This window comes from Lepidochelys kempii, chromosome 2, assembly GCF_965140265.1.
Source record: "Lepidochelys kempii isolate rLepKem1 chromosome 2, rLepKem1.hap2, whole genome shotgun sequence".
Classification (NCBI taxonomy): domain Eukaryota; kingdom Metazoa; phylum Chordata; order Testudines; family Cheloniidae; genus Lepidochelys; species Lepidochelys kempii.
The window spans coordinates 207,299,108-207,323,974 of NC_133257.1; the positions used below are offsets into that span (position 1 = coordinate 207,299,108).

The 24,867-nt window shown below is 38.4% G+C and overlaps 4 protein-coding genes and 1 long non-coding RNA gene across 14 annotated transcripts in view; 4 read left to right on the forward strand and 1 right to left on the reverse strand.

Annotated features, from left to right (window-relative positions):
• Window positions 1–24,867, forward strand: part of HOXA3 (homeobox A3) — a 62,058-nt gene that overhangs the window by 10,412 nt on the left and 26,779 nt on the right. For 2 of the 8 annotated variants that reach the window (XM_073333628.1, XM_073333633.1), the window contains exons 1-2: window positions 7,822–7,903; window positions 19,047–19,150. The exons of 1 other annotated variant lie outside the window; for it this stretch is intronic. The gene's annotated coding sequence lies outside the window, so the exon portion shown is untranslated. Of the gene's footprint in view, window positions 1–7,814; window positions 7,904–8,500; window positions 8,620–19,046; window positions 19,151–24,867 lie in introns of those variants that run through there. 5 more of the 8 variants (XM_073333631.1, XM_073333632.1, XM_073333629.1 and 2 more) reach the window with 5 other exon arrangements.
• Window positions 1,182–6,698, forward strand: HOXA7 (homeobox A7). Of its 3 annotated transcripts, none has more exons than XM_073333648.1 (3): window positions 1,182–2,936; window positions 3,461–4,045; window positions 4,979–6,698. In XM_073333648.1, exons 2-3 carry the CDS (start codon window positions 3,670–3,672, stop codon window positions 5,260–5,262), a joined length of 660 nt encoding a protein of 219 aa, XP_073189749.1. In that variant the 5' UTR covers window positions 1,182–2,936; window positions 3,461–3,669; the 3' UTR covers window positions 5,263–6,698. The 3 variants fall into 3 exon arrangements, with proteins under 3 accessions (XP_073189749.1, XP_073189750.1, XP_073189748.1); XM_073333649.1 differs by having other exon boundaries at window positions 1,182–2,392; XM_073333647.1 differs by having other exon boundaries at window positions 1,182–4,045.
• LOC140907512 (uncharacterized) lies at window positions 6,792–18,783 on the reverse strand. The gene is made up of 3 exons (XR_012157508.1): window positions 18,700–18,783; window positions 8,314–8,386; window positions 6,792–7,897 (listed from the first exon to the last, which is right to left on the reverse strand). It is a non-coding gene; the product is annotated as an uncharacterized lncRNA (long non-coding RNA).
• On the forward strand, window positions 11,769–14,024 carry HOXA6 (homeobox A6). Its single transcript, XM_073333646.1, has 2 exons — window positions 11,769–12,522; window positions 13,632–14,024. The coding sequence occupies exons 1-2, from the start codon at window positions 12,087–12,089 to the stop codon at window positions 13,889–13,891; spliced, it is 696 nt and encodes a 231-aa protein (XP_073189747.1). The 5' UTR covers window positions 11,769–12,086; the 3' UTR covers window positions 13,892–14,024.
• Window positions 14,053–18,102, forward strand: HOXA5 (homeobox A5). The gene is made up of 2 exons (XM_073333642.1): window positions 14,053–16,390; window positions 17,161–18,102. Exons 1-2 carry the CDS (start codon window positions 15,829–15,831, stop codon window positions 17,409–17,411), a joined length of 813 nt encoding a protein of 270 aa, XP_073189743.1. The 5' UTR covers window positions 14,053–15,828; the 3' UTR covers window positions 17,412–18,102.

A 24,867-nucleotide genomic window follows, 5' to 3' on the forward strand; every position in this document is an offset into this window, starting at 1 on the left:
ACGAACAAAGAGTCAAACTAATTCCCCAATGGAACTCTCCTTGCTGACCATACAACCTAACCGCCTTCATTAAAGAAGAGGCAAGGTTGCAAACTTTAATTTGAACATTATTTACTGGCAACTGAAATTCTTCAACAGCTGTCTTTGATACAGATAAAACACTGCTTGGGTTCCTAGCAATTTCAACTCTGTGGGACCCGTTTAATTATATCATACTGACGCTAACAGTCTGAGGAGATGTGTCTTCAAATTAATTCTTAAATTCTCCATGCCTCTTCTTTTTGTTTCCCTGGTTAATTTTAGTATTTATCCGTTTTGGTTTTGTTGACTGCGTTGTTCCTCGCTAACTGCTTTCAGAGAGCAGTTTAGTGGAATTAGGTTATCTTTTGTCAAATCAGTCGTGGAAACGAGAGAAAAACTAACCGAAAGAAAAATAAAGAAAGGGACCCTCTACACATGATCGAAAATATTAGTTTTATATCTTTCAAGTTAAGGAAAACGAAGAAAATGAACCGCCCCCAAGGAGTCACCTTACTTAACTGGTTTTATATATTTCATTAATATTTATTTAAATTAAAGGCAATTTCTTGAAACCAATTCTCAGAATGAGCAAGGGATGTGAGGGTTATGTTATTTTTTCCGCATCACTTTCAGTATATTAGTATTTTTAGGGTAAAATATGATTGAAATAGAACAATCACTTTCTCAGGTTTCTAATAAGCCTATTCACATCGAATGTCTGCATAGATTCGTATTTTAAAATAATGATTTGATTATTTGTCTTGAGCAGTAAAATTATACTGAAATGAACATGTGCTTATGCATTTAAAAGTAAGTAATAATTTGGCGCGGTATGTCCCATTACCATATTGGATAAATTATAGTGGTAACATGTTTTGAAACAACAGAGTAGTGTCCAGGGTCACCGTTGCATCAGAATATTGCTTAACACACAACCGATAATCGTGCCGTGCTCCCAGGTTGCGTATAACTTCTGCGCACCATTTTATCACTACCTTTTCCATTCTGGGAAAAGCTCAGAATGTCATAAGACATAGTCCGGCTCTTTACTAGTCAAAAAGAAAAAAATTCTAAGGTCTTTTTAAAACATAGGTTGATATTCTGATAGCTGAAAGCTTGCGATTTACTTGTCCAAGATTTTTTCTTGAATGTAATAATTCATTAAAGTGGAAAGTTGCAGTTTCAGAAATATGCTAAAGCACTATCCAGTGCTGTGTAGAATGCAGAAGATTGCCATGTTTTAGAGTCTATTCCAGAGGTAGTATTTTAAGGAGCCTTTTGTCGAATAGGTGCGGGGAAAGCACTTTCCTGGGACTCCTGGTGTGTCTTATTCAGTGCGAACTTCGTGTGAAATATTAATATTGTTTACAAGAGGTGACATTAGAAAGATGAAAGGAAAATAATCAAAGGTGGTGGTATCTATGTTTAATATCCTGATTACTTTTAAATATGTTTTAAGAAGCGAGACACACTTAAATGTTCTTTTTAAGGCTCCTCTATAAAATCCTGTCTTGCTTTATCAATACCCAAGTCTAGACATTGGTTATGTTTGCTGTTTCTTTCTTCTTGCATCTTGGTATGTTGTCACCAGAGGAGCAATTTATTGGTCTAATGCCGTCTAATTCAGCCTCTTTGATCTTCTTAGTAGTCTTCTTGGTTGCTTCACATTCGTTTAACTTCTTGGGCCTTTATTTCTTTCCAAAAAGTCTGTTGGGATTGTAATTCTTCGTTTTTTGTAACTAGCTGTAATGAGGAGTAAGATTTCTGAAACAAAATAAAGAGGAAGCTGTTTATTCAGATGCTGGCTTTAGATTGCTAATAGTAACCTGGTTTGTACATGTTTAGCTGTTGACAAATATCTAGAGGTAGTCACAACGTTTGCATACTCTTAACAACAAATATCTAAATGACTTCACTTTAGTCAATTTCACTTGTTTTTCTCCTTACCCTACGTGGGATTGTTGCAATATTCGCACGTAAACAGTCCTCAAGCGTTCTTTTTTCCTTAGGTTTTCAAAACGTGACCTCTAGGGTCCGTGCGAAATATCGCCAAGAACAATTTTAACTGGTGAGAAGTTCTTTGTACACAGGGCATTAAACTCTATAATTTAAAGGAGAATTTCCGGGGCAATTCCATTGTGCTTCTTCCAGTTTATGATGTGCAATATAGCAGGGCAGTAAAAGCTGTCTTTACCAGGACTCCCTGTCTGAGAGAAGGAAACCCATTTTATGATCCGTTTAAAGGAAGGGTACGGTGCAGCATCCTCAATGGAAAGTCATTCTTATTGTTGGAAAGCGGAGTGTTTAGAAAATGAGGAACGTTACCCGTGATCTAAATGTAACTTTGCTGTCTCCGTCTTCGGATGGTAAGGTAGGTACATTGAAAGGCAAAGAAGGCATTAAACAATTAGTTAAGATCTGAAGCCCTACATGTGTGACTCCAGGACTTATCGGTTTTTAAAAGGTGTTCAGACGAGAGGTGTCCTCTTTTTGCGGGAAAGTGGAATTATTCTGCTATTAGACGTAATGAATCCGTCAGGAATACAATCGTAACAATACAGATTTAGCAACGGAGTATTATAAATATAAAGCGTGATCGATATATTAATTCACCTTTGAAATCGGAAGAGATGAACTAAATTTCACACACGAGGTTCGGTAATATATGCGTGTCATCATTATAAGAGCCCAGGAGTATCAATATTCTTTCAGAATTGTTATCCAGCACTCGCTTCCTCCTTTGAGACATGCTGGTTTGCAAAAGAGTTAAAAGCGGATTTCTGGAGCAACCCCATCCTGATCCATCTTGCCGAAAGCGATTAGCAGAATGTAAAATCTCAATATCTCAACACATCTGTTAGAAAAGCAGGAAACGCAATATATACTTATTTTCACTGCAGAAAAATAATGCATGCGTGAGTAACAAAATTATTTAAACTTGTGTGTGTGTGTGTGTGTGTGTGAGAGAGAGAGAGAGAGAGAGATAGTTTCAGTTTACTGCGGAGTCTTTTTAATGTGCAAGATGTGCTTCCCCCCCAACACTAAATATTGATCAGCTGAGCACTGTAGCTTTTATTAAATGGAAAAGCCCCCTACGCATATTATAATATAGTCCAATGTTATGCGATCTCGACTTGGATTTAAAAAAAAACAGAAAGAAGAAGAAAAAAGACAGAAAATGAGGAGTAAACTGAGAGGCAGGGAGCAATACGTGTGCAGCCATACCTAATCCGATACAGCTCTAGAATAGAGAGATCTGCATCGCACAACGTGCGGTTTAAGTTTCATAATAGAACCAAATAAAACTCTGTTTATTTTACTTACTATACTTTATAGGGATCTTACAAAATATCATCTACCATGTGGCACCCTTAACCAAAAGCTCCCTTGTCTTTAATTTGTTAGACATATATTTGATCCTCTTCCCCTTCCATTATAGGATACTGTGAGACACCCTGATCCATACCACCTGTGATGCAGGAGGAGATTGGAGGATGGGGTCATATGACTGGTCACGTGCTGGAGGCAGCTCAGTCCAAAAGAAAATGGGGTTTGGTGTAAATCTGGGGGTGTAATGTTATCATATATCACGCTACCTCGTAAAACCGACACTGAAGCCTACCGGACAACAAATCACAGGTCAAAATTATGAGTTCTTCGTATTATGTGAACGCTCTTTTTAGCAAATATACGACGGGGGCTTCTCTTTTCCAAAATGCAGAGCCTACTTCTTGCTCCTTTGCAACCAACTCTCAGAGAAGCGGCTATGGACCAGGGGCTAGTGCTTTCACCTCCTCCATGCCTGGCTTGTACAATGTGAACAGTACCATATATCAAAACCCGTTCTCTTCCGGATACAGCCTGGGCTCAGATGCCTACAACCTGCATTGTTCCTCTTTTGATCAGAACATTCCCGTTCTCTGCAATGATCTAACCAAATCCAGCTGTGAGAAAGCGGAGGAAAGCAACCTGCACAGCCAGGCTGAGGCTAATTTCCGGATATACCCCTGGATGAGGTCTTCAGGTATGGGGAATGGAGAGGGCAAAGCTATGGCAGCCAGGCAAATGTGTAGCCGAAATTACTGTCAGCACAGCCTTTATGGTTTTAATTATAGCAGAGGCGCCATTGCGTAGAAAGCCCATGGCATTGTATGTAAATGAGTATCATAAAACTTTTTATTGCTCAATTAATGGGTTCTATCCTCGTAAATTTATTTAAGTCAATTTGCTATGGAATTTTAGTATTGCGTTTATTTGTGCGGTTTGATATAGAAATATGGAGAGCTGGCTATGTACTCTGGGACCCCACACGGGTAAGTGTTCCCCACCCCCACCCCACCCCAACAAAATGTACAAAAATCATATGTGGTGGAAAACGCAGAGGAAAGAGAAAAAGAGGGGCGCTAAAGAAGGGAGGAGAGACTATTTCAGGACGCAGGGGTGCTCTAGCTCACTGTTAGTGTGAAATGTGTCATCTGCCTTTCCTGGGGATCAGGGTCTGTACACATGTGTAAAAAGGAAAGGGACCCGGAAAATGTGAGCTCCGTTCTTGAGTCTAATGCTAGTATGTGTCTATAATCTGTTAAAAAGCCCCTGGAATGAATGAATAAATAAATAAATGGAAGTTCCAGACCCTGCTTTTCTTCTCTTTGTGAAACACTAAAGTCTGGAGGACGCTTGAGAAACAGAGCCGAGTGTAAAGTTCATCCTTTAGGAAGCAAAATGTTTTTTGTTTGTAATGTTTTCTTTCCACTTTGGTATATTTCAGAGAACTTTAATTTGCCATGTTGGAACTGGGCATGCTGTCTGAGAGAAATGCCTTTGTTAGGGGCGGAGGGAATAAAGGAAGAGGATTTACTCCAGTTGCTTGGATGGCTGTTTGTAAATTCCAACTTTCCATCGAACTGATTATTTTCAGGTTTCTGGCTAACTTCTGTGCCTGTTTGCCTGCTTTCAGGTCCAGATAGGAAGCGAGGTCGGCAGACGTACACCCGCTACCAGACCCTGGAGCTGGAGAAAGAATTCCACTTTAACCGCTATCTGACTCGCAGGCGGAGAATAGAGATCGCTCATGCTCTGTGCCTAACTGAAAGGCAGATCAAAATCTGGTTCCAAAACAGGAGGATGAAATGGAAGAAAGAACATAAAGAAGAGAGCTCCAGCACCCCAGCGACCAACGAGAACACGTCAGCAACAGCGTCTGTGGAGAAAGTGGAAGAAGAGGAGGAAGAAGACGAGTAAAGCTCCCATTTGATGAAGCAATCTCTAGTATTATGTATGCACGTGACAGTTGTAAAAGCTCTCGTTGAAAAGACTCACTGTTTTATTTTAAAAATTCTGTTCCCTTTCATGAACATCTTGAAACCGAGTATTTTCAAACATTAAAAGGTCCCCTGACTTGTCTTCCAGTCCCCACCTCCCCAAACCGCGCACATGTCCTGTCCAACCTATTTGGAATCTCTCATAAGATCATCCAAATAATTTTATTTTCGTTTGCCCAAACCTTGGTGTGTTTTGTATGGGTACATTTGCGTGAGAGAACTGCTACTTGCACATGCAGAAAAACGTTAATTTCCAGCATAACTACCTGACTCAATTAGTCCCAATCAGTTGTTAAGGGGTAAGTGCATTAGGGTCACATAAAAAACTACCTAATTTAGAATCAATAGTTCTGCACTTCCTGTTTCCTTTTATTTAAAAAGATCACAACAAACAGGCAATATTAAACAGGAAGTGAAAAAAAACCTGTAAAAATAATGAAACAGAAACCACTACATCCTACAACAATTATTTGTACTACCTATTTCCAGACTACCTATTTCTTGCTCCGCCTACCTATCTTCTAAGCTATACTGTATTTTATTAATCAAAAGAAGATAACATACTAATGTGAATTGCAGAATGCTTTTAGAAACTTAAGTGTAGTCCTTTGAAAAGCACGCATCAATGGCTTTGGTAGATAATTTGGTACCGAAAACGCTGAATATATTTAAATTGAAAAATAATATATTTATTCCAAAGCAATTATAAATGAAACCATATGCTGCAATATATCTTTCTTCTCAATCCTTTACTATTCCGCGTGAAGAAGAAAACACATACTAATATTGTACAAAGCGCTTTAATATCTTCTGTTAGCTCCTACCTTTTGAAGTACATTGTTACAGGCCGTTTTGTTTTCTAGGCTCATCCTACTTAATATAGCGGAAAATGTTCTTTAAAAAGTGAATTAAGACGACCATGTTAGCACCTCTCAAAAATCTTTTTGTCCTGGTTTCAGAATGTGTTAATATGTAATACCGTGAATTTTCCTACAATAGCAAATACTGTATATTTAAACGAAATTTTTGTCATTTATATTGTCTTGAAATCATTTGTAAGATCAGGTCATAAACTGGGAAGTCTGTAATTAAATTGGTAACTTTGTAGCATGATGTATTGTTAAGAACTCTGTATAAATCCTTAATGAAAGTTTGGCTAAAGTTTATTCATAAATTGTATGTTACAATGTGTTTCGATGTGTTCATTGTGAACATTTGGATATGCCGTGTAAGTATTGGCAGTGGAGGAAAAAATGTATGTGAAGCTCTCTTTGGAAGTGATACCGTGTTCAAATATCTCCCACGATAAATGTGTTTTATGTTACACAGGAAATAAATATGCTTGTTGACAATGAATTGTGTTTCTTTATTAGGGAACAGTTCAAAAGAAGCATAAAATTTACACGGCCAAATAAAGAAATGAGATCAAACATATCATTTTTATCCGCAATCAAAACCAAAAATTCATAGGCGATGAATTGTTAGGAATCAGTCAATTTCTCTATCTAGATTTTTCACCTGAGTTGATAAATTAAGCAGAGATCATTCCTTAAACAAGACGCTCCTATGTGCTTCAGTGAAATCTTAAAATCACAGTAGACATGAAACCTAACTATATGCAGGCGGAAATCCGCGTTAGCAGAATGATATTTGATTATAGACGCAAACTGCACTGCAAAAGTTCAAAATGTTGAAGACAGGTGTGTGTCTGCGTGTCAGTCCTATTAGGGCAATAGAAAAAATGTAAAATCAAAACAAATAACCGAACCGAACCGCCTATACTTAAAAATATTCTCCCTGCCCATTATTACAACTGGTAAAGCAGATACCGTATTTTAATATGGAATTTAAAAAGATCATGCATGAAATTCTCTTTAGAGGGCAAGAAAAAAAATATACCTATAATAATACTTTCATCTGCAGAGTAGTTCCCTAGCTCTGCTGTGTTCAGTTGCTGGTAAATGTACTAATTGCAATTTTAATAAAATTAGAACAAACTCTAGGTCTTTTAAAACTCCAGGGCTGCCTCTCTGGTAAGATGGCGCCTCTCTAAGACCTGCCTCTTCTTAGTGATGAGGAAAAGGCCATAAATCCGTTGTTGTTTATGAAAATTTACAACTTTGCAATACAACTTTATGAGTTGCTCGGTTTTTCCATTGGTCGCTGTCGGTCATGTGGATGGTAACCGTGAACATGAACTTTTTTATAATTTCCCTTGCGAGAATAGAGCTGCATTCTTTTGCTCAGCTCTGTCCTGCTTCGGATCTCTCTGGCTTTCAATCCCCCATTTCATTTGTTCTTTGTAAGGCAATAGTGAACAAAGTGTATGGAGGTTCAGCATAAGCAGCCGCCTAGAACACAGATCCTGGATGGCAATTTCCAATTCCTCCGCTGGAAGGTGTGGCATATTGGATTCAAAGCACTGGAGTGGCAGATTTTCAACTTGCAACCTGGCTAATTTCCTGCTTCTTCTGGCACCAAAAGGAGGGCGATTCGTCTCCTGTGCAGCCAAAGCGACAGCTGTCAAAGTAGCAGGGGCTCCTGCGAGCCAGAACCTAAAGGTGAGAAACGTATGTAACACTACCATAAGCAGGGTAACATTATTTTAATACCCATATATACTTATATGGGACCGATATATAATATATATATATATAGAGAGAGAGACATGAATTGATACCAACTGAAGGATTACCAATAAAATATTTAGCTTATTTATATTTAACCAGTGCATACAAAAATTCAAGCGTTTGTTATTAGCAAGGCTGAGGTGTAATTTTAATAAAGGTATTTTTTAAAAGATTTGCTATCACATTCAGATTTGTATTATTATTATTTTGTAATTCAGATTTATAAAATCATACCGAGTTTCTTTGCCCAACAAAATGTATTCATTTTGTTTTCCAGCATTAGCAAATGCATTTGTGTTAATTGCAACTTAGATTTTTTTTTTAAAAAAAAATACACTTACAATTTCAGAAAGAGACCAATCGGCATAATATCTTCTCATTCCATAAAATTTCCAGGCGAGAGAAAGGATATTTCTGTAACAGCAGAATAGAGGAAATATGTGTATAGGTTGCTTTATCAAATGAATCATTGTATACAGTTTAACCGTGTCAAGTCATGTGTTGATCGGAGCTTGAACAATATTACAGACATTTTTCTAAATACGTAGTTTATGGATGAATGGCATCTAAGGCTCGACTTTAAGCAATCAATCCTACATCAGATCCTGAAATGAAGCTTTTTCGATGTCAATTGAAGAAAATAAGAGGTACTCTGTCAATTTAGTTATGATTTTGAAAAACTGGAACACGGTGTGTGTGTGTGTGTTGGGTGGGGGGGGGGGAGAGGAAACAGATCTGGACCCGGACTATTTTAGTCAGGTATTGACATCATAAAGTGTCTTTCACCAAGCTGGCGTTGCTTCCTATATTTGTGTTCTGGAAACCGCGGCATTGGTTCAGGGTTCTGCTCCTGCAATATCTTGATATTCATTACAGTAATTAAGAATGAGCTGTGAGTGCTTTAGATGTTAACACCGGTGTTGTTTGTGTTCTCCGGGCTGATAAAGAATTACATTTGCATTGCATTGCAGTATCTGCTTGACTGCAACTGCAGTGAGTGTCGGATTATTTATGGCGGAGCGAGAGACTCTCAGTGCTGCCACTGTGTGGTGGAAACAAGGCGATCCAAAGGCAGCAGCAAGTAAAAGGCTAATTGTCTGCAATCCTCTTGGAGAAATCCTAAAAATTCGGCCTACTTAGGGAAACCATTCAAACTCCACCACGCAAGGGCTATTTCTACGCCGGGGGGGGGGGGATTTTTGTTTTTTAAAAAAACTTTGATGTGTGTAGAATGTAAAATGTCCCAGTGTGACTTGGTTTGATGGGATAAGATTGAGGTTGCCCAGTGAGGTTATTATTAGGAGTTCAATCTAAACAATGGTTTGGATTGCAAGAACTGTTTGGACTATAGGCTATTAGTTAAAGGTTGTTTTCTATTGCGCCTCTGCACATGAGAAGGATTTGTGAGTGGATTTAGATGGTATGTAAAGGGGGGTGGGTTAAGCTCAAGAGGGTAACTGCCCTGCACCTGTACTCCAGCGTTGTTCGAGTGATGGAGTCTGTTGACAGAAAGAAAGAAAGAAAAACCCGCGTCTTGTTTAAGCGCGAATCCCATTTTTTTCAACTGTGTGCTGACATTTTTCCATAATTAAGAAATTAATGGGAGGTGCAGGACTGCTTACTTTGTCGCAGTTGCAGAAGTGCAGTGGTGAGCTTTTCCATATTCACTTTTAGAAGATAAATGTTCATATAAAGCTGCCATTCAACCTATCTGGCTGGGAACGCTCACGGTAAAAGCTTTATGGTGGCAGGGTTTTTTTATTTTTGGTTTTTGAATGTAACTGAAACCACGATTGCCATGAAAATTGTTTCGCTGTTACTGCAACATACCCTAACCAAAACAAATGGGTATTTTCATTTATTTTGCGGTGTAGTGCGGCGGAAGCAACTGGGAAATGTTTTCATTTGTTATGCTGAGACATTAGAGATTTTGACTTTGTCTAGAACAAGAGCCGCCGATTAACATCCCTGGGCAAATCATTTTCCTCCCATCCCTTTAAAAAAAGATAATATCAATCTGAGACCGACATAATAAAACTTAAATATTTATAACCCGCTAATTTTTCACGATGAATCCAGTGCGTCTTCAAAAAAAAGACCTCTGACCACAACTTTTTAAAAGAAGTAAGGGCGTTGGATTTTTGTATTCACCGAGTCTTAATTTTCATGGCACGTTTCCGGTCTAGCTTCTGCTGAAAAATTTCACATATTTAAAAACCTCATTTGTATTCAGAATTTCCCCCAGCACATCCGATGAAGTGAGCTGTAGCTCAGGAAAGCTTATGCTCAAATAAATTTGTTAGTCTCTACGGTGCCACAAGTCCTCTTGTTCTCCCTCCCCCCCCCCCCACATAGTGCAAATTCTTCAGGGTAGGGATTCTTCTGAGTAGCTACACATAATGTTCAGCTGTTCCCTCGATGCATATAGTTTTAGTCTAGCAGATGTGTATATAGATTAAAGTCGGAGAAGAGAATGGGGGAAAAAATAAAAATGGAAGGTAATCAACATCTCAGTGTGAAAGTCCAACTGAGAACGTTAACAATACCAACTATTGTGGAGAGATGTTTTAACTCACTACTGTTTTATAGGTACCGTAATCATCCTCCGGAAATGAGACACGGAACCTTCCAACAACAACAAAACTCACGTTTCCAAAACTAGTTTAGGTGCTATAGGAAACAGAGTTAGTACAAACTCCAGCGGGTTTAAAAATCGGCTGTTCAGTCTGTTGTCATAGTCACGTATTATGAGTAAACAGGGCTTGGAATGAATAATCTCCTTGTTATTTTTAGGAACTGCTGGAGTCGGCTGAATTAAAAGCCTTTCTGTGCATTTCACCAGCACTTCTACTGCTTCTGCCCTGGGCCAAGACTTATATGTCCGCCAAGTTGAACAGTATACGTTAAGATGTTTGTTAAAACATCAGTGGGTAATTAAATGATTAGAAACAACAGCGAAACCGGTTTGCCTCTGCATACACGTTAGGATGGCTATTTTCATTAGGAATAATTCTACCACTACAGTGTTAAAATCGTCGTTTCAGATACAGCAAAATACCCTTTTCGAATGTAAAGAAAACAAACACGGGTAACTTTATCTGACTACATCTTGTCTGGGAGCTCTGGAAACCTGTTCCAACCTCTGCCAGTGACTCCTTTTGAAACACGTATCTAAATAAATAAATAAACCTAGGAGGCCACCATTTCCTGTCCGATCCATAATCTCCACTTTCATTATCTGAAGATTCCCCTCAATAAATGCACGAGATTCCCTTCAATAAACAACGGAGAATATGGCTCAATCCGAACACAAAGGCTGGATTCTGAACTGGGGCGAAGATGCTTGGTGCTCAAGCTCGGGAGGGAAATATTATTTGGGGGCTTTCAGTATATTTAGTTTAATAAAATCATTTTCTTTGCACTGTGTTAAGAAAACAGATATTTGTTTACAAAGTCGGCCAGCTCAGATGCCATCGCTGATTCATTCCCCTTCCACGGATTTTAATTGCTCCAAAGTTTTCAGTTCTAACGTCAATCATCCTCTACCTTTCCCATAGGAATATAGAAAGGACGGGGGTAGTCCAACCCCCCGGGGTGGGGAGCGAGGGGGAGGGGGGTTCGCCGTGTGATGATTTGCATATCTTCCAGAGTGAAGATCCTAACTTTGGAGAGCTGCCCCTTTTTCACCAGCTGCCACAGGGCACTGCCTCTGGGGCGCTAGCGGCCGCCGCTTGCCGCACTCTTTTAAGCTTTGCAGTTTGTTTGTTTTTTACAGTACCACTCCCTACCCATTCCCCTCCCCCCTAACATGTCCCACCTCCCACGTTCCCTTAGCCACGTTAAGGGTGGTGTGTGTGTGTGCGTGTTGCCATCCATCTGTCGGGTGTGCGAGCTCGGGGTTGTTTGTAACTTTGCTGGCTCGGTCGCTGCGGGTCCCAGGGGAGCGGGCTCCACGTTGCGCTCCCATTGGCCGCCGAGCCGTCAGCTGGTGCTATTTGCTGCTGTCGCTTTTGGCGCTCGGCCATCCAGAAACAAACCAGTTCGATGACTACTAATAGTTATAGCCAGATGTACTAATACACAACAAATCACAGTCCTGGAGAGGGGAGAGCAAATGAGTTCCTATTTTGTGAATCCCACTTTCCCTGGGAGCCTGCCTAATGGCCAGGACTCTTTCCTCGGGCAAATCCCCCTTTATCCAGCTGGCTATGATGCTCTGAGGCATTTCCCAGCTTCTTATGGGGCAACAAGCCTGCAGGACAAGACCTACACCTCACCTTGTTTTTACCAACAGTCCAACACGGTCATTGCTTGCAATCGGGCATCCTATGAGTATGGAGCCTCGTGTTTTTATTCTGAGAAGGACATAAGTAGCGCCTCTCCCTCCGGCAGTGGCAAGCAGAGGGGACACGGTGACTATCTGCACTTTTCTCCTGATCAACCATACAAATCCGACAGTGTGCAAAGCAAAATTTTAAATGAGGAAGGCAGCGACCGGAAGTACACGAGCCCTGTTTATCCCTGGATGCAGCGGATGAACTCCTGCGCTGGTAAGTCGTTTGAATGCAATAAAGAGAGAGAGTGAGAGAAAAGTTTCTTTGAGAAAGACTTTCAGAAAGGGCGTCCAAACTGTCGGAGAGCAATGACTCCTGCGAGGTAATGTGTAACACGAAACCTTTCCAGGTTATTCCAGCCCTGGCATATTGGTAGCCTTAAAGCAGTTTAGGAAAAATCTGCTCCAAACTTGGCTGACTTGGTGCAGTTCCTTAGTAATAACTGAAAAATAGGCATTCACAAATTACTAATAACCATCCCTCCCCGAAGAAACCTCTTCTTCGCTCCTTCAGTGTCAAAGACTGATGTAAGTAACATGCCCCCTGTACTGCCTACCCCCATTTATTTGTAGGACCCTCCCAAGCCCATTAGTATACAAATATTGGTTATTGAAAGCACGTTTTCGGACAATGTGTGCACATTTACAAATCACCTTGAATTTTGTCTCACATAAAGTGAAGTTTACACAACAGGACAGTTTGGGATGGGAGCAAATGGCACTTGTTTTGAATAAGCACATTGCCTTGTTTACTTCAACTGTTTCAAAAAATAAAATCTTCCGTCACCTTCCACCTAATTATCTCTCAAAAGATGGGATTATGATTTATATTTATTTGAAAAGTTTAACTTTTAAAGACATTTTTTATTTTGAAGAGCCCTTTTGCATTTGAGTGCACCATATTCAGGAGCAAATGCCAGGGGCTGTTCTAGGAACTTTAGTTGCTTCTGTGAGCTTTAACTATGACCATACTTAATTACAGTTCTGCTATAGTCATAGTAACTATGATAGTTGTATACATACTCACACATATTTGTATATCTCTCACACATACGTATATATAAACGTTTTAAATATTTCTCGTTCATTGGGTAAATGCTTGTCCCAATAAATATCTGTATATCAGAATTATACCTTCAAATATGATAATGATGCTCTTCTTCATTTAGAAATGTTTAATCAGGAAAACTTCTGAAAATCAGAGTAGACACACACCCCTGATGTGATTGTCTCTGCAAGAGGAGGCACAATGCAACTGACCATTATTTCTTAACTTGAGATCATTGGGCCTTGTTCAATGCCATAATTTTGTCTTTACTTTTACAGGTACAGTGTATGGAACACATGGGAGACGGGGGAGGCAAACTTACACCAGATACCAAACTCTAGAGTTAGAAAAGGAGTTTCATTTTAACAGATATTTAACCAGAAGACGACGGATTGAGATTGCAAACGCTCTCTGCCTTACTGAACGACAAATTAAAATATGGTTTCAAAACAGGCGAATGAAATGGAAAAAGGAAAACAAACTCCTACATTCCACACAGCCCAGCAGCGAAGAAACAGAGGAAAAGTCAGGGGAGTAGAATACTCCTGAATAAAAGTTACCAGGCCTTTTCCTTTTTAGCGTTTTTTTTTTCTTGTGTTCCTTCAGCTACTAAAATCCTATAGGTTTTTCACAGTCTGTTGACTCCCAAAGGCTTGATTAAAATATATACATTTGCAATCAACTGTGAATTTATTTTAAAATAGAAGTATTTGATTTAGAGCTATGTAGTGTATATGGTCACCTTTTCAAAGCCTAGATAACCTTGCTTAAAGTAATTCAGAAAAAAAAAACCAGATTATAATTATAAATGTTTTAAAGTGAGTATCGATGTCTGTATGAATGTCTCTGATACCACCGTATGGCTGTAGGCAACAGATAAGTGAGTAGATTTTTGTAATTGGAAACGTTCATATTGTGGAATGACGCCTGATTTAGAAAATCCTGATTTGATGTCTTTACTAACCCAGGCGTCTTGTTCTACTGTGTTTGGGATTTTAGGGCCTCTAGAAAAAAATGTTTTACACGTGTATACGAGATTTAATTAACACAGAGAAGGTAACGGCATTTTAAAAGAAGTCGATTTACAAATCCTGACTATTAACTTCCATTAAAATCGAGGACGAATCGCAGAGAGATTTTAAAATGCCCAGAGCTGATTCCTCTAAATTGAACAAAATCTGCGCTGGTATTAAAGAAAAAACTATGAGTTAAACTTTACAACGGGGAAATAAAAGGTTTTGAGGCGGGCAGATTTCTGCGGCTCCTGATGTGGCACTGATAGTAAAGAAGGTTTTCGCTGAGCAACGAGAGGGTTTTAATCATGCAGCAAGATTGTGGGAGTTTCAAAAAATTAAAAATCAATGGTCTGTCATGTTAAATCGTGCCTCTTTTTTCTATCTTTATTTGCTTTCGAAATTCCTAGCACAGAAGACTAAATAGATAATAGAAACTAGCTTCTAAAATTATTCCAAGTAGAGTTCTCTTTCACTGACTAAAATACTTGCAGTGAAAAATATTTACTAATAGATACGTATACGTATGTGTGAATATGTGTACAGTACGCACAAAGACCCCTTTATTCGGAAGGAAAAGCTATTTGGGTTACCGGTCTGAATAGTCCCAAATCGCGAAAATATTAATGTCAAATGACCGCCCCAACATTGTATTTATCTGAAAAAAAAGCCGCCGACCATAAAACTATATAGAATTTGACTCCACTTGGAAAACTACTATACAATATTTATTTTTAATGGGTACCTGCCATTTAAAATCGTCAGTACAGCTTTTCTTAAGCGACTGCAACACAGGACTGTAATTGTTGCCAGTGTGTGAGGATTTATATTTTTCAATAGGTTTAAATATGCATCACCCTAAAAAGAGGTCGAAGTTGTTTCTGTATTTAAAAATCTATAGCAGAACAGAAGAGGAAGGAATTAAAGAATAAAAGAAAGCTATTGAAAATAAAAGCAAATGTTTTCCTCAAACTCCTGGATTATTCCTGGTTTTGTGGTCTGCAGCCGATAGCCCTTTACAATTGGTACATACTAATGGAACTGTGAGAGAAATGCAATAATTTTGCTATAATGGGCTGTAACCTCGAGTCGACCCCAGCCCTGCGGACCCTGGCTGGAAGCGTGAAGATCTAACTAGTCTCCAGAGGGTGGCGCAAGAGTCCGACTGACAATCAGGAGCTGGAAGCGGGAGCGCGCCTTGGGCGCGCGCGCCAACCCTCCAGCATCCACCCAGCTCCCCCATTAGTGCACGAGTTTACCTCTAGAGGTCATCAGGCAGGATTTACGACTGGACAACAAAAGCACGTGATTTGAAGTCGTACCCCATATTTGGGTGCCTACGTAGGAGGGAACCAAGTACATGTCCCAGTCATTTCCATAATTCATCATAAATTGTGCAAGGGTGCTATAGACGCACAAAACGACCAAGAGCCACAAATCAAGCACACATATCAAAAAACAAATGAGCTCTTATTTTGTAAACTCATTTTGCGGTCGCTATCCAAATGGCCCGGACTACCAGTTACATAATTATGGAGATCATAGTTCCGTGAGCGAGCAATACAGGGATTCAGCGAGCATGCATTCCAGCAGGTACGGGTACGGCTACAATGGCATGGATCTCAGCGTTGGGCGCTCAGCTTCCAACCACTTTGGTGCCAATGAAAGATCTCGCAATTACCCAGCCACTACCACCTCTGCATCGACAGAGCCCAGGTATAACCAACCTGCAACGTCTTCACATTCGCCTCCACCTGACCCTCTGCCCTGTACCGCCGTGGCCACTTCGCCTGTCAGCGAGAGTCATCACGGGGTGAAAAACTCCATAGCTAACTCTACCAGCACTTCGTCCAATTCCAGCAGCAGCACTCACATAAGCAGAGAGGGGGTTGGCACGTCGTCTGGCACTGAGGATGACACCCCAGCAAGCAGCGACCAGGCAAGTGCCCAGAATGACCAAAGCACAGCTCAGCCTTCACAGCCCCAGATCTACCCCTGGATGCGAAAACTGCACATAAGTCATGGTAAAGCATACCCTGCTTTTCTTTAAAGAGGCTTTAATGTAAGATGCGTGGTGGCTGGGTGGATGAGAGTGTGTAGCCTGATCAGACCCCTGTGCTTGCACGGTGGGGAACGACAGTTTCGTAGGCACGTTAAAAATGTAAATGTAGCAACCCTAACTCAACAAAGTCTACACAACTCGGGGAGCAGAGCTATATCTGAAGTGGGAAAATGTGAATAGTGCTTGTTACGGTGTGTAATTTATTATGAGGACTGTCCAGTGGAACAGCGTAGCTAATATATATTTATAAAGAGTTTAGCAAAATAGTGAGAATGGGAGATTTCACTGGTAGGAAGTCAGAAAAAAAACAAACAACTAAGGGTGAGGACCGGGGGGTATGGGAAGGCTATGTGGTTGCCTTCTGCTCTATAATTAAAAACAACAAACAAAAAAACCTGCCATGCCCCTTCTCATTATGAAACAGGAATGATATTGTTAGTTACAAAGCATTCTAAAACTAAATCTTGTGACAGATCTGAATGTCCTTGCTTTGCTTGCCTATCTCTGAAATCCCACCTAGCCTCAGATCCACAATGCACTCATCAGCTTAGCTCAGGATTTCTGTTGGTTTACTCTTCTAAAAATGTCTACAGAAAAGGTGGTACTTGTTGAGCATTTATCAAAAACAAAAACAGGACCAAGAATAACGGTACTACTGATGCTCTGGGCTGCTTTATAAAATACAGGAGCAGGTCGCTGGGAGAGACTAAATCATTCACTTTTCTGTTACAGACAACATAGGGGGACCAGAAGGAAAAAGGGCTCGGACTGCTTATACCCGATATCAGACCCTGGAGCTGGAAAAAGAATTTCACTTCAATAGATACCTGACCCGCAGAAGAAGGATTGAAATAGCACATGCTCTTTGCCTCTCAGAGAGACAAATAAAGATCTGGTTCCAAAACAGGAGAATGAAATGGAAAAAGGATAATAAGCTGAAAAGCATGAGCATGGCAGCTGCAGGAGGGGCTTTTCGTCCTTAAGAAATTGATCAATTAAAAAGTACTGAGCAGTATTAGTTGACCCTGCGCATAATGTCAGTACTAAGTTGACTTTCTAAAACTTCCTTGTGTTACTTCTGTGAAGAAACCTTGTTCTTGTCGCCCTAATTCATCTTTTAATCATGAGCCTGTTTCTTACCATTATATCGCGTGTATAAGTAGATCTGCTTCCCATACATTTCTTTGTCTTGAATGGCTTTGTCTTGAAAATTTAGATGTTTTAACTTATTTATATGAAGCGAGCTGTGTTACTTGAAGTAACTGTAAAAAAGAGAGAGAATTCCCCTCCTTTAGTACAAATGTTATGTGTTGCACTCAATTTGCTTAACTGTGCATGTGTGTTTAAGTGTTAATAACTGTATAGCTCCAAGCTGTTAAAATATTTTTATTCAAACTACCTATATAATTCTTGTGTAATTAATTCTGTTGTAGAGGTGAAATGATGAAATACAACTGAACTTGTCCTACGTGTAGTGAATAGTGAATCTGTGACGAAAACTGTGATTCCAAGCAGTATGTCCTTGCTGTGCCTTTGTATGACTCTTTGCACGAACTCCTAGAAGTGGCTCTTATTAAGCGCAGCATCAGTAATGTATGTTTTTTGTGAACAAAGTTACAAATATAGTCAAAGTCTGGCTGTTTGAGCAAACTGTGATCAGCTTTCTTTCTTTCTTTCTTTCTTTTTTTTTTTTTTTTGCTTTTTTTTTGTATTTGTTTTTTAAAAAAACTGACTGGAAACAAACAGACAAAAATAAATAAATAAACTTTCTATTGTAAGTTTTCGTGATCTGATTTTGAAGCTGTACTTCCTGATCTGGTGCTTTTTTTTTCTTAAATAGTGCAGATTTTTGTAATATTTTACCTGGATAGGACCTTATGCTACATTTTGCAAATGATACAAGTGCAATTATCCGACACCAATCCTTTTAATTGAAAGTTTGACCATAAGTTCCTCCTTAATGGTTTCTCGTTAGGTGGAAAGCTGCATTGCAGAACCACAATCAACACTCTCTGTGGGTGAATAAACTGGTAGCTGGTTGGTGATTGTTGAAAAACATGTGCTTTGTTAAAATACACTCCCAACCCCAGAGCGTGTTTACCTTGCTATATAATTACTCGTGAGGTTTAATTAAGCATATTTGCAGGACAGCCACATCAGAGATCTTTGCGTCCATAAACAACACCCTATAGCCACCTTCCCGCTTTTCACCCTTTACAGATATTTGTTTTTTCGCTACAATTAGTTTTCTATAAATGTAATGTTACTTACCCCATCAGAGCTTGAATGGTTAACTCTTCTGAGCTTCTAAGAGCAACTAGAGATTTGCACATTTACTGACTGGTTACACTGATGCCTTCCCTTAAAAGTTATAAAACAGTAAACTTTATAAGCCCCAGTTCCGGCTATATGACATTTGGGTGCCAAATGAATAGGGTTTTGTCTATGAATTAGATCGTAAAATCATCCATAGCACAGACAGATAGGCTCACTGGCTATAAAAAGTCACGTGGTGCCATTAAAGTAAGTTTTATGGTTTTGGGGAGTTGACATCCAACATTATATACCACATAACATATAATCTCGCTGACGCTGGACTTCATTTGACTCTTTTGCAGGCTACGTGTGCCTCCTGGTCATTCAAATTGTCAGTTTTAGGTACAGAAGTATCCAAATCACAAGTTCTCAGTATTCTATGAAAAATGGCTCCTTACAAGTCAAGGTAAGTTTTATGCACAAGTTCCTTAAAGTTTATTTGTACAGTGGCGAACTGGACTCTCTCTGGCTCGATCCTTTCAGGACTGTCACATTGAATACAAAAATGCAGAATAATCTAGTAAGGATACAGGTTGCGCTAAAAAGTTTTCCCCTCTCTGATTCTAAAGTTCAGCAGCTAGCTCGATATTTTAACAATCAAATCAAAGTAAACCACAACAAGCGTCTTTGGCAGAGATGGATTCTGAGGCCTAACTTTAATTACTTTGACTACTGCAAAAGATAATTACTTCCTTTGCTCCATAGACTTTCCAGTTTAGAAAGGTTTTGTTTAGCAAAGAGTAGATACTGCAGCGATTTTTTAAAAAGGGAATTACATGGATTGATATTATTTGAGAAGTGCCTTATAGAGGCATGGTAACTTGTAGGTGTGCCGATGTGGTAGTAATCTTTGGATTGGAAAATATTTTGCACACCAAAGCAAGCATTAAAATGGCATAGATTGAATGTTCCTGTTTAGGATTCCTCTTTACTGCTCTGTGTTGTATAGATAGCTATATTTATATGACTGTATCCATATGTGTATACGTGGTATGTGCGGGCACTCATAACCACTTACAACTTTGTTATACCTTTTTCCAGAGACAGTATACATTTTTTGTATTTCCGCTGTTTTTTTCTAAGGGAACACATTGACTGTAACTTGTAACGTTAATACAAGCTACTGCAAGTCACAATGCTGCAAATTATGAAATACAGACCAGGTTATAGACAATTGTAAATAACCCGTCTCTATATAGCTACAAATATTACTGGCTGGCAATTGTGAGGTAGGCCCCAGCTGCGTGTTTACTTCAACATTCTTTTTATTTAAGTAGACTATTCTCACCAGAGTGTGATTACTCAGCAGTAAACTTTATGGCCGGATTTAACTTTAGTCTTTGAATTTTCAGGGCTGAATGAAAGGGCGAAAGGAACTTTCACTTTCTCTCTGTCTCTCTCCTTCTTTGTAGAACTAGAGCCAGATCCTGAAAATCCTTACTCATAAGATCATTGCTTAGGTGAGTAGTCTCACTGAACCTATTAGGACTATTGGGGTGATGACTACTCAGTTGAGTAAAGGTTTGAAGGATTAGGCCCACAGGATTTAAATACAAATTTTGACAACTATCTAATCTATCTATCTATCTATCTATTTCATAACTAAGGTTTGGTCATTGTCGAGTACACCAGACTCAACAGAGTTCTTTAAAACTGCAGTGCAATGATATTGTTTTTCCTGACACGCCATAAATTCGAGATTAAAAAAGAACTGAGTTGTTTGTCACTAGATGATTTCTGGCTTTATTTTGTTAGATTCCTTTCTCTTTGAGTATTGTTAATTTTCTTAATATACGCTAGCTGAAACTATTATCAAAATGGCAGAAAGGTGTTAGAAGTTCAGGAGAATTATGAAGATTATTATTTGCACCTTTATAACATAATACCTCTGCAAGGTCTAAGAATGAAATAGAAAATTCATTCTAGCTTTTTAAAATTTTTTTCAAATAATCAAGCGTATACATTGATAAAACACTATCATATAGTCAAGGTTAACTCCTCGAGCTACTCCAAAAGATATGGTAGGTTTACAAACTTTTAATATTTTGAGTTAATTCCCAACATAAGATTAAAAAGTTTGAGATACTTTTGTGTTTTAGTATCTTTCTATGAACACTAAATAAAGTTATTTGCATATCATTGCTATAATAAAATAGAAAAAAGGTAGACTTTAAAAGTGCATTCTTTATTGCACTTTACAGCCAAAGTACAAACTAGAATAATTCCCATAACAAACAGCTGGCAGTTTCATGTTACACGAATATAACAGATTCAGTATCAGGAACACAGCAAAGTTATATTTCATAGTAATACATGTAATTATATGTCATAATACCCAGGCAGTGTTTAATGGGAAAAAATCAAACTTAGAGCTAGTTTCAAAGTTTTGACTTCTTTCATATCTTGGTTGTTTTCTGAATAAAAAGCCCTTATTTCTGCTATTTCATAGATTAAAACTAAAGATAATAGTTTGAATATCTTAGTTTCTTAGCTCCATTGTGAGAATTGGCACAAAGTTCAAGGCAAATATACTTAAATTCTATTTTAAGGGACCTTAATGTCATCTGAGCTTGTGAATTATCAGTGAAGGAAGTAAAATAATTTGCTACCAACGTGAACTTCTTTGAATTTTAGTTTCTCAAGCATGCTATATATAAGATACAGTGTGGATGTGTTTGGGTATTGTGAAAATATCCCAATATTTGCAGATATATAAACACACACATTGTGCAAGGAACTACGAGACACACTCTTGAGACACAAAATAAAGTTGATTGAAAAATTACTACAACTTTAAAGTATTTCTAGTCTTGAATCACCCTTTCAAAGTTATGACAGCTTGAATCCTCTTAAAACAGAATTGCATTAAGATTTTATAATCCAGACCGGAACGGAAAACTCAATACCTTCAAAACGCAAAACTCTAAAACCTTTCCCAGAACCTGTCTTCAGAGGGGAAGGGGCTGGTTCCTTCATAGAGAATGATTATTTGGAATCAAGATTTAGTTCTTTTCTGTGCATATTATTTTTCTATGGTATTTTTGGACTCAGTGCACCTGAGTTTGTTTTACAGAAATCATCGTAAGTGGTGGTCTACTTGGTATTAAAATATAATTTACTAACTCATTTGAAAGAAATACGTGAGTGTAGTGTGTCGTGTCCAAGCATAAGGCTAATTAAAGTTTAGGCAACCCGTTTGTGCATATACCTAGTAATTTATAAGTCTTAACTTTCACTAAACTATAAGTATAACATGTCTTGTGAAAGTCAAATAATTTTAGGTTGGTAGATTTGTCTGAGCCTTGCACAAGTAGTAATTATTAAACATAGCGAAATTACTATCCTCCCATTTCCTTACATTTAGTAAGGGTGTGTCTGTAGAAGGGTGAGAACACAAATGTTTTCTGTTTGCTCTATGGGAAATTGACTATAACAGATTCATATGGGCTGATCATAATTTTCGATTTCCAATCGTGCGTCCTGAAGGAATGTATTTTCCCCTCACAGCTAATACAGATATAATAAATTAAATACATAATTAAATAAACCTTCTGACCAAGCTAAGAAATCTCTTTCCCCCTTACCTTTTTCTCTCTTTTAAGCTTCAGATAGGCACAATTCAGTGTTAGAGTTTTTATGAACAGTACAAAGCTATGACTCCTACAGTAGCCTGCTTATATTTGAAAGTATTCTCCTTTATAAATGAAAGCATCCTCACTAATATTTCGGAGGAAAACAAACACTCATGAACCATCTTAGTCATATGTATATATAGCTGCATATGTACATATGACATGCAGAATGTGCAAGATTTGCAAAGGTTTCCTTTTATAGTGCACATACGGAATCTGTCCTATAGCCAAAAAATGTCTTTTCAATAATAATATTTGTTATGAAGGTTATTGGGTAATTATTGCAATTTTGTGAAACAGTCCTTGCTTGAGGTGAAGTCTGTCTCTGGATAACAAATGGCAGCCCTTGCAGTTCACTGCCAGGTTAAGTAAATGCAGAAAAGATAAATCTGCACACCCTAGGAATCACCAGCAGAGCTCGCTTTAGACCAAGTTCACAGTCAACTCGTTTGCCTAGACAAGGCTTCACAAACAATTAGAGTTTCTTTATTTTTAAATAAAGGCGAAATGACTAAGTGCTTATCAACATACAGCTACATCTTTCCCCCAGTGCTATACAGTACATTCTTTCCGACTCCATGTCCAGAACTTACCAGACTTTCACCTGCAATTGTAACCATATAGCGTCTTTCAGTTAATCTAGTCCCTCCAACGCTGGCGAAAGAGTTTGCAAACTGATTTAACAGCACTTTACAATCGTGAGAGATTTTTTAAAAAAATCCAGTTTTCTCAAAACAAACAAACAACAACAAAAACCCCAACAACAACACAAAAAAAACCCCCACACTTAAAAAGCAGGGGGGAAAACATCAGAACCATTGAAACAAACAGTCCAAGTCCCTTGCTCCTAAAAGAAGCTGCATAGCTTTTGTATATCTTTGTGGTTAGGGCGTTACAACTGCAGGTCAAAAAGTTGAGGGTCAAAAGTTTACGTTTTGCACCACTCTTAGTCATTCGCCCAGACAGAGTTTGATGTCAATGTTATAGTCGAGATCTTGACTATCAGCACAAAAGATAAAATAGCTTTGAGTTAAGCGTGTATCACAGTATGGACTCCAGGTGAACTCTAGTGGTTGAATGACCTCAATTACCAAGGAAAGGATAGAAAATTCCTCTTTTCAGGAGTAATACATGTTGTATTTCATTTTGAATTGTCAGCCACATTTGAGTCTGAATATCTCCGGCTCAGATGCACCAGGTAAACATGCATGTTACTCTGGAACACCAAAACGCGTTCCTAGCTGTATTCTTAAATATCCTGGTCAAGTAACAAAATGTTTCACACTCCTTAATATAATAATCTCCTTAAGAGGTTTAATGCAAAGACTTTTCACTTTTCAAAATGTCAAGAAGATAAGACATGTAATCCATCTATTAACATGTGTGGCGATCCTAGCAGCGTCTTCTTTTTACTATAATTTCTGTAGTAAGCACTAAACTGTACTTAAGAAGGACATATGGTAGGTTATATTTTTAGTCCGAGGGTGAAAATCTAAAATTCAGAATTATGGGGCGATTTGTGATACTAACAGAGATTATTCTGCAAAAAAACCTGACGGCGCTATACAGTTCCATAATTTCCAGGGCTATCAAAGCTTTCTGGAATTACTCTCAGACAGAAATTGATAGTTAAACAAGTATCCGTATTTTTAAGCTGAATTTCTTTGGGTAAAGAGCAGTTTCCAAATTGTTGAGAATTTTTCTTGTCTTTAAGACTGTGACAGTGTTGAAGATTTAGCTCTGAAGTTAATTAAGTATGTCAATAAAAAGCAACACACAGTATTACAAAAAGAAATTGGGAAGGTAATTATAAACCAAATACACAGTGTAGCACATAAATACAGGTCGAAATGATATTGAAGCAGTGCTTTGTTTAGGAGGGAAAGTTTATCCAAAATATTCAGATGTAAAAGGTCTGGGGAATGGGGGAGAGGTTATAATGAGGAAGTCAGCTGGGAAAAAGTACCTCATCTATATCCATGTTTAGCTGAATTAAGAACAAACAGGCATGGATTGTACGATATTCCTAGTTATCTGGATACAAATGAATTATTTGTCAGTGATACTGGTGGATCATTGCAGAAAGCAGGAGTTGTAAATAAATTGTGAGCTGTTTGATTTCAAATCATTGAGAGATATTATTGGAGATTATGCCTACACCGCTTGTATATGACAGCAGTGTGGAAATATATAAATATCATTACACACTGTGTACACATTGCTCATCAAATACTGATGTTGCCAACTTGTAATAAGATAATCAGATTGCATATTTTGGGTTAAAAAACGTTTCCCCCACTTGAGATATTATATATTACCTTGTACTGTTAGATCATTTGTTTGTTGAAAAAAGGAAAGTCTTGGTAGTAACCTGAAATATATAACCATTTATATATATATATTGTTAACAAATGGTGGGCAGATTGTTTCCAATAATAACAAGTCTTTGATACTCCCTGACCGAAAAGCTGTTACTATAACTAAATTACAC

Bases quoted from the DNA above. Each gene is read 5' to 3' on its own strand.
- HOXA7 (XM_073333647.1), top strand. From the start codon at position 3,670: ATGAGTTCTTCGTATTATGTGAACGCTCTTTTTAGCAAATATACGACG. The intron at 4,046-4,978 runs GTATGGGGAATG...GCCTGCTTTCAG, and splicing joins CCCCTGGATGAGGTCTTCAG to GTCCAGATAGGAAGCGAGGT.
- HOXA6 (XM_073333646.1), top strand. From the start codon at position 12,087: ATGAGTTCCTATTTTGTGAATCCCACTTTCCCTGGGAGCCTGCCTAAT. The intron at 12,523-13,631 runs GTAAGTCGTTTG...TTACTTTTACAG, and splicing joins GCGGATGAACTCCTGCGCTG to GTACAGTGTATGGAACACAT.
- HOXA5 (XM_073333642.1), top strand. From the start codon at position 15,829: ATGAGCTCTTATTTTGTAAACTCATTTTGCGGTCGCTATCCAAATGGC. The intron at 16,391-17,160 runs GTAAAGCATACC...TTTCTGTTACAG, and splicing joins AAAACTGCACATAAGTCATG to ACAACATAGGGGGACCAGAA.